Source organism: Trichomonas vaginalis, chromosome III (genome assembly GCF_026262505.1).
Source record: "Trichomonas vaginalis G3 chromosome III, whole genome shotgun sequence".
Taxonomy (NCBI): Eukaryota; Parabasalia; order Trichomonadida; family Trichomonadidae; genus Trichomonas; species Trichomonas vaginalis.
In genome coordinates, this window is record NC_067205.1 from 9473751 (window position 1) to 9486300 (window position 12550).

At 37.2% G+C, this 12550-nt stretch overlaps 5 protein-coding genes and 1 pseudogene across 6 annotated transcripts; 3 read left to right on the forward strand and 3 right to left on the reverse strand.

Moving 5' to 3' along the window:
- Nucleotides 1-7: 7 nt before the first annotated feature.
- TVAGG3_0671630 (uncharacterized protein) lies at nucleotides 8-2771 on the reverse strand (the record flags this gene model as incomplete). The annotated part of the gene is made up of 1 exon (XM_001311914.1): nucleotides 1402-2730. One exon carries the CDS (start codon nucleotides 2728-2730, stop codon nucleotides 1402-1404), a length of 1329 nt encoding a protein of 442 aa, XP_001311915.1.
- Nucleotides 2772-2882: 111 nt separating this feature from the next.
- Nucleotides 2883-3652, forward strand: TVAGG3_0671640 (uncharacterized protein; the record flags this gene model as incomplete). Its single annotated transcript, XM_001311915.2, has 1 exon — nucleotides 3138-3416. The coding sequence occupies one exon, from the start codon at nucleotides 3138-3140 to the stop codon at nucleotides 3414-3416; it is 279 nt and encodes a 92-aa protein (XP_001311916.1).
- A 264-nt stretch (nucleotides 3653-3916) lies between these two features.
- TVAGG3_0671650 (ATPase activity, coupled to transmembrane movement of substances) lies at nucleotides 3917-5968 on the reverse strand (the record flags this gene model as incomplete). The annotated part of the gene is made up of 1 exon (XM_051242431.1): nucleotides 3958-5949. The coding sequence occupies one exon, from the start codon at nucleotides 5947-5949 to the stop codon at nucleotides 3958-3960; it is 1992 nt and encodes a 663-aa protein (XP_051089018.1).
- Nucleotides 5969-6234: 266 nt separating this feature from the next.
- Nucleotides 6235-8096, forward strand: TVAGG3_0671660 (annotated as a pseudogene). Its single transcript has one exon — nucleotides 6290-8057. A coding segment is annotated over exon 1 (1768 nt).
- A 79-nt stretch (nucleotides 8097-8175) lies between these two features.
- TVAGG3_0671670 (ATP-binding cassette sub-family B family) lies at nucleotides 8176-10405 on the reverse strand (the record flags this gene model as incomplete). The annotated part of the gene is made up of 1 exon (XM_001297338.2): nucleotides 8236-10329. One exon carries the CDS (start codon nucleotides 10327-10329, stop codon nucleotides 8236-8238), a length of 2094 nt encoding a protein of 697 aa, XP_001297339.1.
- Nucleotides 10406-10664: 259 nt separating this feature from the next.
- Nucleotides 10665-12460, forward strand: TVAGG3_0671680 (P-glycoprotein-like ABC transporter PGP1; the record flags this gene model as incomplete). The annotated part of the gene is made up of 1 exon (XM_001311916.2): nucleotides 10670-12436. One exon carries the CDS (start codon nucleotides 10670-10672, stop codon nucleotides 12434-12436), a length of 1767 nt encoding a protein of 588 aa, XP_001311917.2.
- Between the last annotated feature and the right edge of the window lie 90 nt (nucleotides 12461-12550).

The window sequence follows — 12550 nt, forward strand, 5'->3', positions numbered from 1 at the left end:
ATTAGTTTTTATTATGAATTAGTTGGAAGCTTTATGATTTGTAATTAATTCATAACTTGCAAAATACTTCCTTTTTTTGTATCATCAACAATAGACAAAGCTGTTTCATCATAAATTTTAAGCGGCCAAATAATTCCAATTAACATCACAATATAGAAAGGAGCATATAAAACTAACATGTATTCACCAAGATAAGAATTAAACAACTATCTGTGAGTCTCATGGAATGGTCCTGATTCACTATCAACTGCTATTTCGATTGTTTGATTTAAATTTCCAGAAATTGTCAAATTTTGAACTCCGCTTTGGAATTCGAATTCTTTTGAATACAAAGAAACATCTTCATCAAGATATTTCTCCCATTTAAGCTCTCCTTCAATTCCTTTTCCTTTCACTTTGAAACTCTTGTTCTTTAAATTTGAAAAAGTGACAATTCTGACAGGCATTTTTTTGTCTTTGAAATTAAAACTTTGTAATTTCGAAGGAGCAGGATTTGCTATTATACTTATTTGTGATTCTTCCATTATCCAATGACAATAACGCAAAGGAATCGTATTTCTTCATCGACATCATTGTTAATTCCATTGTGTTTGCGTAATGAACAAATTCAAGTTTTTTAGGATGAACATGGCCTGTCAATAAACATGTGACGTTGTATTCTCTGATCAGGTCTTCGTAGGTCTTCCCGGATGTAGATCGAGCACGTAATGGATAAATAAACTCATGAGTGAAGTGACAGACAATAAAAACGTATTTCGCCTCACTTTTTTGTTGTAATTCACGTTCAAGTTCGTCTAAGTACTTTGTAACAGTATAATGAAGTTTACGGTAGAATTCATTGATCGAGAAGGCATAAAATATCAAAAAATAGAGAAAAATGATAAGAATCAAATCAAATGTTGTCAAAAAGCCATTCACCGAAATAATGATCGTAAAATTAAGAAAAACAATATCACAATATTTTCAAAAATTTGGTTATGGCTTATTGTCATAATCATATAGATGATCATGGCCATATCGACATTTAAAATTTTCAATGTATCAATAGAAAAAAAAGTTTTTCCAAATATAGTTCTGAATATCAATATTTCAAAAGAAAATCATTTTCGTTCTATGAAATCCGGTCATTGATGATAACTAAATAAAGTTTACCTAATTTCATCAAAATTGTCTTTTTCAATTTCGAATAAACTTCACTAAAGGCTTTGCATTTGTCTCATTGCAAATACTTGTAATTTGCGTTCAAAGACAAAGAGATAGTGATTGGCACAGAAAGTTCATTAGAAGCCAAATTCATGAATTCTGCAAATATTTCGCTTTGTAGCACAAAAATACACACACACAAACAAACAAAACAAAACAAAAACAAACAAACAAACAAAAAAAAAAATGAAATTTTTATTAATCAGATTGTTCAGAAATTTGACTTCCCTGCATAGACATTTTATTAATGCTATGACTATCTCTAATTGCAAAAACTCTATAATTTGCGTCCAAAGCTAAAGAGATAATGATTGGCACAGTAAGGTTACCAGAAGGCTCATTGCAGAATTCTGCAAATGGCAAATCTTTTGTTCTCACGAATTGTCTTTGTGGATCGATTGTAATTGTTTTCTTTTTCATAGCTACTTGACGATTTTGTCCAAAGAATTTCTTGATATCTTTATTTACTCTTGCTCTTACACTGATGTCCTCTCTTTTATTCAATTCAACAAGCTGATCAAGAAATGCATTATGAACAACTTTTATTACTGTAATATTTTTTGAATTGTCTAATAGAGTGGCTGTTTTGTAGTAACACGATACATAAATTGTTGCATCTTTGATATCTTGTAATAAATCGTTAACAATTGGATCTTTGGAATGAAGATAATTGATTTCATAAGTGTTGCCTTCATTAGTTTGGACATTAATTGAAAAACCGGAATTAACTGGAACTTTGGCTTTGATCGACATGATATTGACGCCTTCAACGTATTCTGGTGGAACTGTGAAACCATCTGTTTCCGAAATTTTCAAATCTGGTAATCTCTTATGAGAATTGAGTTTTTCGACAGCTAATTTGTTGCAAAGTAATGTAGAAATGATTTGGAACAGAAACGAACCTAATTTTTTTGGTATTTCTGTAATTTTGAAAATTGATAAATAATTTCTAGCTGAAAGGGGTGAAAATTTCAAATCAACATCAGCAAAGTTAGTAATCTCATTTGAAAGATCTTTGACTTGAAGTGATGGGTAGTCGTCAAGAATGAGATTGGGATATGATGCAATCAAAGTTGCCTTTGAAAGGAGTTTTTGTAGTTTAGTTCCATCGAATGAGTTTTTGTTGAATCTTATGATAAATATTTGGTTTTGGCATAAGAGACCAACAAGTTTGAATGATTTGTAAATTTCTTGAACAATGTATATTTTGTTATTAAGTTTGTCAGCAAGAAAATCATAAGTTTTATCATTGTTGCCGTCTAAAAGTGTAGCTTCCATATATTGGTCCTTAATATATTCAATTTTCATTGTTTGTCCAAGTTCCCAACTGATCTTATCTAACTCTATGTAATTGAAAAGAAGATTATTTGGAATCTCTTTTGGGACATTTTTTGGTTTTGGTTCTGATTTTGGCTTCTCTTGCTGGTATTTAGCTACCAACACGTTAAATTGTTTAACCAGGTCATAGCACTCATTAATCAAGGTTGAAATCTGAATTAAATCTTCAGGACGAACTTTGTAGGTCATTAAAAAATAAAACTTGACTACATTTCACTTCACGCTATGTGGAAATTTTTAACTTATAAAAATTATAAGACTAATGTAACGCAATATATAAAATTTGATTTTTAAATCTAAAATGTTTGATAAAGAGGCAAAATACAAAAAAGTGACAATTGATTTTTTAAAAATCAAAAAAATGCCAAAAATCCAAATAGAGCGAATCGATAAACGAGCACAACCGTTTCCAGGGAGTTTGGATGTTACTCTCGTTCCAAATCGAATCGCTCCATTTGGATGAGGCTTAAAGTTGCTAATTTAAAGCAAAGTACAAAGGCAAGATCAGAGAACAGAATAGGCCGTCGCTGTCTGCAGCATTCGCTGCCTTTTGCTTTCATGATAATTTTTGGCTGGATAACATAGTTATTCAGCCGATGTTCTCTTTTAACAAGGCACTGCAAAGCCCTGCAGACCATATACTCCCAATATTCAGCCAGCAACGCCCTGTCGTGCCTTGTTTTGTCGCTAAGTTTGGTTATAATTTCCCAATCAGACCAAACTTAGCGACGAAAGCGAAGGATAACTGCGACTTCGAACAGCAGAATAAGCACCTGCTGTTAGTCGCCGTTATCCTTCTCTGTCTACTAGAAAGCTGGGACAAAGTTTCCCAGCTATCTAGTAGAAACTCAAGGTTATGGGGTACTAATATATAATCAGTGCCCCCACAGCCTTTAGGTTCTTAGAAAAAAAAGAGAAAACTTGCTCGCAATTGTTCCGCATTGAGAGCAAATTTCCTCTTTTCAAGGGAGGAATTGCTCCTTATGAGGTACACAGTATGAGTACATACCTCATAAGGAGCAATTCCTCCTAGATGTCTGGGAAACTTTGAATTAGTTATCTTTTCAAGAAAGTTTCCCAGCTATCTAATAGAAACTAAAGGCTGCTAGGTACTAATATATAATCAGTGCCTCATAGCCTTTAGATTTTTATCAAAAACGAGAAAACTTGTTCGAAATGATAAACAATTTCGAGCAAGTTTTCTCGTTTTAACGGAGGAGTTGCTTCTTATGAGGTACACAGTATGAGTATATACCTCACTTTTTTGTAAAATGTCCGTCACTCAAATTGTGGAGAGAGAAGGACATTTGTATTATTAACAAATTATTTTCAAGGATCAAGAACGAAATACATTTAATTAATTAAAATTAAAAGCAATTCATCTCTAGAATTCTTGTTGAAATGTGTAATAGCATATTAGTGTTCATTTTTGCTGGAATTTGTAATAGAGTAACTGTATTCATCAGGAGATTCAGCATTATTGCCTATCTTTTTTCCATCAATATGCATATCGGAATAATTGGTATCCTCATTATTTTTTACATTTTCTTTCTGTTTCTTGGCTTCTTCTTTCTGAAGTTGGCGTTTGACAAGGTTGAAGTAGAAGCCTTGTGCGGCAACAAGTGATTCGTGGTTGCCTTGTTCCTTGATCTCACCAGCATCGAAGACATAGATAACATTAGCATTCCTGATGGTTGACAATCTGTGTGCAACAATGATACCGGTGCGTGTCTCGAGAATCTTGTCGAGTGCTGCTTGAACTTTCTTCTCCGACTCACTGTCAAGAGCAGATGTTGCTTCATCACAGATCAAGATTGTTGGATCTTTGATGACAGCACGTGCGATAGCAATTCTCTGCTTCTGACCACCTGAAAGTGTGCTGCCACGGTCTCCAACAAGTTGCTGAAGTTGTTTCTCGAACTTAAGTGTGAACTTCTTTGCATTTGCTGTCTCGAGTGCTGCCCAGACTTCTTCGTCTGTCTTGTTCTTCTCAACACCGTACATGACGTTCATCTTGACTGTCTCCTGGAACAAGATTGGATCTTGTGAAACTAATGCCATCTTCCTGTGAAGCCAGTGTGGATCTAAGTCTTTGATGTCGTGGCCATCGATAGTGATCCTTCCTTCAGTGACATCGTAGTATCTCTGGATCAATTGGACACATGTTGACTTGCCACTTCCTGAGTGTCCGACGAGTGCAACACTCTGACCTGGTTTGATCTCGAATGAGACATTCTTGAGTGCCATGACTTTTCTTGTTGGATAGCAGAATGAGACATTCTCGAACTTGATGTGACCGATGAATGGTTCATATGTCTCACCACCATCGAAATTCAACGATGGTTGATAAGCCAACAACTGCATAATTCTTGCACCAGCATGGATAGCTCTCTGTTCAGCGTTGATACCGTTCATAAGGAGAATTAAACCGAATGAGCCGAACATTGTGAAACCGAAGCAAGAGAATAATTGACCAGCTCCGAATTTGGCATTTTCGCCATTGTCAACCATTGTTGCACCATAGTACAGGTCGCCCAAAACAACAGCCCACATTAAAGCTAAGACAATTGTAAACATAAATGTGAGCAAAACAATGATAATACGATCGTGATTTGCACCAAGTTCTGTTTGTTCGTTGAATCTTCTTTCATCTTCTTCTTCACGGTTGTAGCCTCTAACTGTTCTAACAGCAGCTATTGTTTCTTCGGCAATTGTCATAGATCTTGCCACATTTCTGAATCTGGCTTGACCATGTCTAGCGATATGTGGATGGAATATGACAACAATAATTGCAACAACAGGGAAAAGGGCTAAAGCAATTAAGGCAAGTTTCCAATTATAAATGAAAACCAAAATTGTACCAATAACAAACTGGCCACCTTGCTGGAACTGAAGACCTTTCTGTGCACCAAAGCATTCTTGGAGAACTGCTGAGTCTTCACCAAGAATTGTAAGCAAGGCACCGATAGGATGTGTATCGTAGAAAGCGACATCATATTTCATGATATTTGTAAAGATTTCATCACGGATTCTGATAGAAACGTGAGAACCTGCACGAATCCACATGAATGAAGTTAAACCACGGCAGATACCTGTAACAACAGCAACTGCCGACATAATTGCAAGTAATATACCAATCTTATGAAGTGGATTATTAGATGTTCCGAGGGAATAATCACGCATTTCATTCAAAATGTAACCAAAGATTAAGTAGTTAAAAATAGGAGTAGCACCAGAGATGATAGCTGGAATAGTTCCCAAGTAAGCCCAAGGATCAGAGAAAAGTACACCGTAGATTTTTCCTCTGGCTGCATTGTTTTCTTCCCTTGAGAACTTCTGTTGGATGATAAAGGATGAAGCACTCCTAGAGTCGCTCGAAGAGTATTCACTGGAAGCTTGTGGATCCATTATACAATAATAAAAATGAACCTATCAAATTATGGTTTTCGAAATTGAAAGGAGAAAAAGCCATACCTTTGAATACTCACTCTCAAAAAATTGAATGAACCAAGTATATAAAAAAATTGATCGAAGATTTTTAGTGGTTATTCGTGCTAATAACTGTACCCTCATCCAAAATAATGAGCGATATCAAGTAAAATTTTGATGCCTAACCTCACTTTCGCTCAGAATTTGTTGAGAGAAAATAAAATTTTTCTTCACAAAAAAATTGAATTAATCGTATCATTGTGGAGAAAATTGAGAGTAGTAAAGCATTCAAAGTTACACAGACCATTAATCATTAGTGATGTCTTCCAAAGGCGTGCTCGATGAAAAAGTAGAAGTTGAAGGTGGCGAGTACTTCAGGATCATGAAGTGCTTCGATCGCAGATGGGTATTTGGTATTGCGTTGTTTTTTCTCATTCTGCACAGGTGCAATGCCAATGGTCATGAACGTTTTAATGGGAAATATGGCTACAATCATGACTACTTCTGACAACTTCATAGATGCTGTTGTTAAATTAATTATCAAAATGGTTATTTATATTTGCTGCTTCATTGTTGTTTTCTTGATCCAACACTTTATTGCAGGCTATTCTAATCCATTTTTTATTTCCGATATCAGAAAGCACTTATATAAGAAACTCATGGAATTAGATATTTCATTTTTCGATCAGAACGAAACAGGTATGTTACTTTCGAGATTTACCAGTGATTGTGCTACATTGAACGAAATTTACATCACAAAGTTTGTACAGGCCTTCCAGAACTGCGTACAGGCTGTTGCAGGTATCATTTTGAGCTTTGTCCTCTCATGGCGCGTCACGCTTGCAGTATTCATCGCATATCCATTGTGTGGCTTCGTTTATTGGTTCGGCCAAACAAAGATTACAAAACTGTGGAGAGATTATAACCAAAGTACAGCTAATGCAGGCACAAAAGCAGAGCAGGTTATCAATGCTTTCAGAACTGTTAAGTCCTTCGATAACGAAATGTACGAAGCTGACCTTTACAGAGAATCATTAGGAACAATTCAGAAAGTTTTCAACAGAGCATCTATCGTTCAAGGCATTGAAGATGGTACAATTCATATTATCATCCATGCTATGATTGTTTCATTCTTGTACTTCTCATGCTGGATTATTATCAGAAGACCAAACTGGGGAATGGAAAACGGTGACCTTATGTCTCTCATGATGTCACTTATCTTCTCCGCTTTAGGTATCTCTGCAACACTTGCACTTGTTGAAGATTTCGATCGTGCCCAAGTTTCTGCAGCCAAAATCTTAAAGATTCTTGAGGAACCAGTTGAAATCAATCAGCGTGAAGGCCAAGAACCAAATGAACCAGTCAAGGGTAAAGTCGAGTTCAAGAATGTTTGCTTCAAGTACAAAGGAAGAGCAGAATATGCAGTCAAAGATCTCAACTTCACCGTCAATCCAGGTGAAACAGTTGCACTTATTGGTGAGTCTGGCTGTGGCAAGTCAACAACACTTCAGTTGCTTCAGCGTTTCTACGAGATCGAGAGTGGTGAGATTCTTGTTGATGGTGTCGACATCAGGAAGTGGTCACCAAAGTACTTGCGCAAGAACATCTCAATTGTTCCACAAGGTCCTGTCTTGTTCACAATGTCAATCAAAGACAACATCCGATATGCAGTTCCAGATGCAAGTGACAAAGACATTGCAGATGCTGCACAGACGGGAAATGCACATCCATTCATCATGACATTCCCAGAGAACTACAACACACAAGTTGAACCATCATCACTCTCCGGTGGTCAGAAGCAACGTATCTGCATCTCACGTGCAATCCTTGTTGGTGCACCAATCTTACTTCTTGATGAAGCCACAGCAGCACTCGACACAGAGTCCGAGAAACTTGTCCAACAGTCACTTGAAGTTGCACGTAAAGGCAAGACAGCAATTGTTGTTGCACATCGTCTTGCGACCGTCATCAACGCGGACCGCATTCTTGTTTTCAAAGAAGGTCACATTGTCGAAGAAGGCAAGCATGATGAACTCATGGCCAAGAACGGCATTTATGCAGATCTTGTTCGTTTCCAACTTCAATAAATTATTTGAATAAACTTTTTTATAAAATCTATATTATTTTGACAAACTATTTTTCGATTAAATGAAAATGAAATATCTTATCTAATCCAAAATTCTAATGAAAAAATTGTAAGAAATTTAAAAAACAAAAACTAATTTAATAGAAAAATAGACTTTATAAACTTTATATGAAAAACAATTACTTCTTATCTTTTGAGCTGTATGAGTATGAATAACTATACTCTTCATCATCCTTCTTCTTTGATGCTGTTTCAGAATAGCTGTATTCTTCAGGATCTCCTTCTTTCTCCTTCTTTTCTTCTGGTTTCTTTTCTTCATCTTCTTTCTTTGCTTCTTCAGCAATTTCAGAAGTGGAGTTATTGCCACTTGACTCTTTATTGTCATTGTTGTTTGCTTTGGCTTCTTCTGCTTCTTTCTGTTTCTTGGCTTCTTCTTTCTGAAGTTGGCGTTTGACAAGGTTGAAGTAGAAGCCTTGTGCGGCAACAAGTGATTCGTGGTTGCCTTGTTCCTTGATCTCACCAGCATCGAAGACATAGATAACATTAGCATTCCTGATGGTTGACAATCTGTGTGCAACAATGATACCGGTGCGTGTCTCGAGAATCTTGTCGAGTGCTGCTTGAACTTTCTTCTCCGACTCACTGTCAAGAGCAGATGTTGCTTCATCACAGATCAAGATTGTTGGATCTTTGATGACAGCACGTGCGATAGCAATTCTCTGCTTCTGACCACCTGAAAGTGTGCTGCCACGGTCTCCAACAAGTTGCTGAAGTTGTTTCTCGAACTTAAGTGTGAACTTCTTTGCATTTGCTGTCTCGAGTGCTGCCCAGACTTCTTCGTCTGTCTTGTTCTTCTCAACACCGTACATGACGTTCATCTTGACTGTCTCCTGGAACAAGATTGGATCTTGTGAAACTAATGCCATCTTCCTGTGAAGCCAGTGTGGATCTAAGTCTTTGATGTCGTGGCCATCGATAGTGATCCTTCCTTCAGTGACATCGTAGTATCTCTGGATCAATTGGACACATGTTGACTTGCCACTTCCTGAGTGTCCGACGAGTGCAACACTCTGACCTGGTTTGATCTCGAATGAGACATTCTTGAGTGCCATGACTTTTCTTGTTGGATAGCAGAATGAGACATTCTCGAACTTGATGTGACCGATGAATGGTTCATATGTCTCACCACCATCGAAATTCAACGATGGTTGATAAGCCAACAACTGCATAATTCTTGCACCAGCATGGATAGCTCTCTGTTCAGCGTTGATACCGTTCATAAGGAGAATTAAACCGAATGAGCCGAACATTGTGAAACCGAAGCAAGAGAATAATTGACCAGCTCCGAATTTGGCATTTTCGCCATTGTCAACCATTGTTGCACCATAGTACAGGTCGCCCAAAACAACAGCCCACATTAAAGCTAAGACGATTGTAAACATAAATGTGAGCAAAACAATGATAATACGATCGTGATTTGCACCAAGTTCTGTTTGTTCGTTGAATCTTCTTTCATCTTCTTCTTCACGGTTGTAGCCTCTAACTGTTCTAACAGCAGCTATTGTTTCTTCGGCAATTGTCATAGATCTTGCCACATTTCTGAATCTGGCTTGACCATGTCTAGCGATATGTGGATGGAATATGACAACAATAATTGCAACAACAGGGAAAAGGGCTAAAGCAATTAAGGCAAGTTTCCAATTATAAATGAAAACCAAAATTGTACCAATAACAAACTGGCCACCTTGCTGGAACTGAAGACCTTTCTGTGCACCAAAGCATTCTTGGAGAACTGCTGAGTCTTCACCAAGAATTGTAAGCAAGGCACCGATAGGATGTGTATCGTAGAAAGCGACATCATATTTCATGATATTTGTAAAGATTTCATCACGGATTCTGATAGAAACGTGAGAACCTGCACGAATCCACATGAATGAAGTTAAACCACGGCAGATACCTGTAACAACAGCAACTGCTGACATAATTGCAAGTAATATACCAATCTTATGAAGTGGATTATTAGATGTTCCGAGGGAATAATCACGCATTTCATTCAAAATGTAACCAAAGATTAAGTAGTTAAAAATAGGAGTAGCACCAGAGATGATAGCTGGAATAGTTCCCAAGTAAGCCCAAGGATCAGAGAAAAGTACACCGTAGATTTTTCCTCTGGCTGCATTGTTTTCTTCCCTTGAGAACTTCTGTTGGATGATAAAGGATGAAGCACTCCTAGAGTCGCTCGAAGAGTATTCACTGGAAGCTTGTGGATCCATTATACAATAATAAAAATGAACCTATCAAATTATGGTTTTCGAAATTGAAAGGAGAAAAAGCCATACCTTTGAATATTCACTCTCAAAAAATTGAATGAACCAAGTATATAAAAAAATTGATCGAAGATTTTTAGTGGTTATTCGTGCTAATAACTGTACCCTCATCCAAAATAATGAGCGATATCAAGTAAAATTTTGATGCCTAACCTCACTTTCGCTCAGAATTTGTTGAGAGAAAATAAAATTTTTCTTCACAAAAAAATTGAATTAATCGTATCATTGTGGAGAAAATTGAGAGTAGTAAAGCATTCAAAGTTACACAGACCATTAATCATTAGTGATGTCTTCCAAAGGCGTGCTCGATGAAAAAGTAGAAGTTGAAGGTGGCGAGTACTTCAGGATCATGAAGTGCTTCGATCGCAGATGGGTATTTGGTATTGCGTTGTTTTTCTCATTCTGCACAGGTGCAATGCCAATGGTCATGAACGTTTTAATGGGAAATATGGCTACAATCATGACTACTTCTGACAACTTCATAGATGCTGTTGTTAAATTAATTATCAAAATGGTTATTTATATTTGCTGCTTCATTGTTGTTTTCTTGATCCAACACTTTATTGCAGGCTATTCTAATCCATTTTTTATTTCCGATATCAGAAAGCACTTATATAAGAAACTCATGGAATTAGATATTTCATTTTTCGATCAGAACGAAACAGGTATGTTACTTTCGAGATTTACCAGTGATTGTGCTACATTGAACGAAATTTACATCACAAAGTTTGTACAGGCCTTCCAGAACTGCGTACAGGCTGTTGCAGGTATCATTTTGAGCTTTGTCCTCTCATGGCGCGTCACGCTTGCAGTATTCATCGCATATCCATTGTGTGGCTTCGTTTATTGGTTCGGCCAAACAAAGATTACAAAACTGTGGAGAGATTATAACCAAAGTACAGCTAATGCAGGCACAAAAGCAGAGCAGGTTATCAATGCTTTCAGAACTGTTAAGTCCTTCGATAACGAAATGTACGAAGCTGACCTTTACAGAGAATCATTAGGAACAATTCAGAAAGTTTTCAACAGAGCATCTATCGTTCAAGGCATTGAAGATGGTACAATTCATATTATCATCCATGCTATGATTGTTTCATTCTTGTACTTCTCATGCTGGATTATTATCAGAAGACCAAACTGGGGAATGGAAAACGGTGACCTTATGTCTCTCATGATGTCACTTATCTTCTCCGCTTTAGGTATCTCTGCAACACTTGCACTTGTTGAAGATTTCGATCGTGCCCAAGTTTCTGCAGCCAAAATCTTAAAGATTCTTGAGGAACCAGTTGAAATCAATCAGCGTGAAGGCCAAGAACCAAATGAACCGGTCAAGGGTAAAGTCGAGTTCAAGAACGTTTGCTTCAAGTACAAAGGAAGAGCAGAATATGCAGTCAAAGATCTCAACTTCACCATCAATCCAGGTGAAACAGTTGCACTTATTGGTGAGTCTGGCTGTGGCAAGTCAACAACACTTCAGTTGCTTCAGCGTTTCTACGAGATCGAGAGTGGTGAGATTCTTGTTGATGGTGTCGACATCAGGAAGTGGTCACCAAAGTACTTGCGCAAGAACATCTCAATTGTTCCACAAGGTCCTGTCTTGTTCACAATGTCAATCAAAGACAACATCCGATATGCAGTTCCAGATGCAAGTGACAAAGACATTGCAGATGCTGCACAGACGGGAAATGCACATCCATTCATCATGACATTCCCAAAGAACTACAACACACAAGTTGAACCATCATCACTCTCCGGTGGTCAGAAGCAACGTATCTGCATCTCACGTGCAATCCTTGTTGGTGCACCAATCTTACTTCTTGATGAAGCCACAGCAGCACTCGACACAGAGTCCGAGAAACTTGTCCAACAGTCACTTGAAGTTGCACGTAAAGGCAAGACAGCAATTGTTGTTGCACATCGTCTTGCGACCGTCATCAACGCGGACCGCATTTTTGTTTTCAAAGAAGGTCACATTGTCGAAGAAGGCAAGCATGATGAACTCATGGCCAAGAACGGCATTTATGCAGATCTTGTTCGTTTCCAACTTCAATAAATTATTTGAATAAACTGTCTATAGATATAATTATGATAATTAAATAGACTTTTTTCTCTTTTCCTGAACCACTCTCAAAAATCATTATATCTTTATCTTAATAGGTATTTGCGT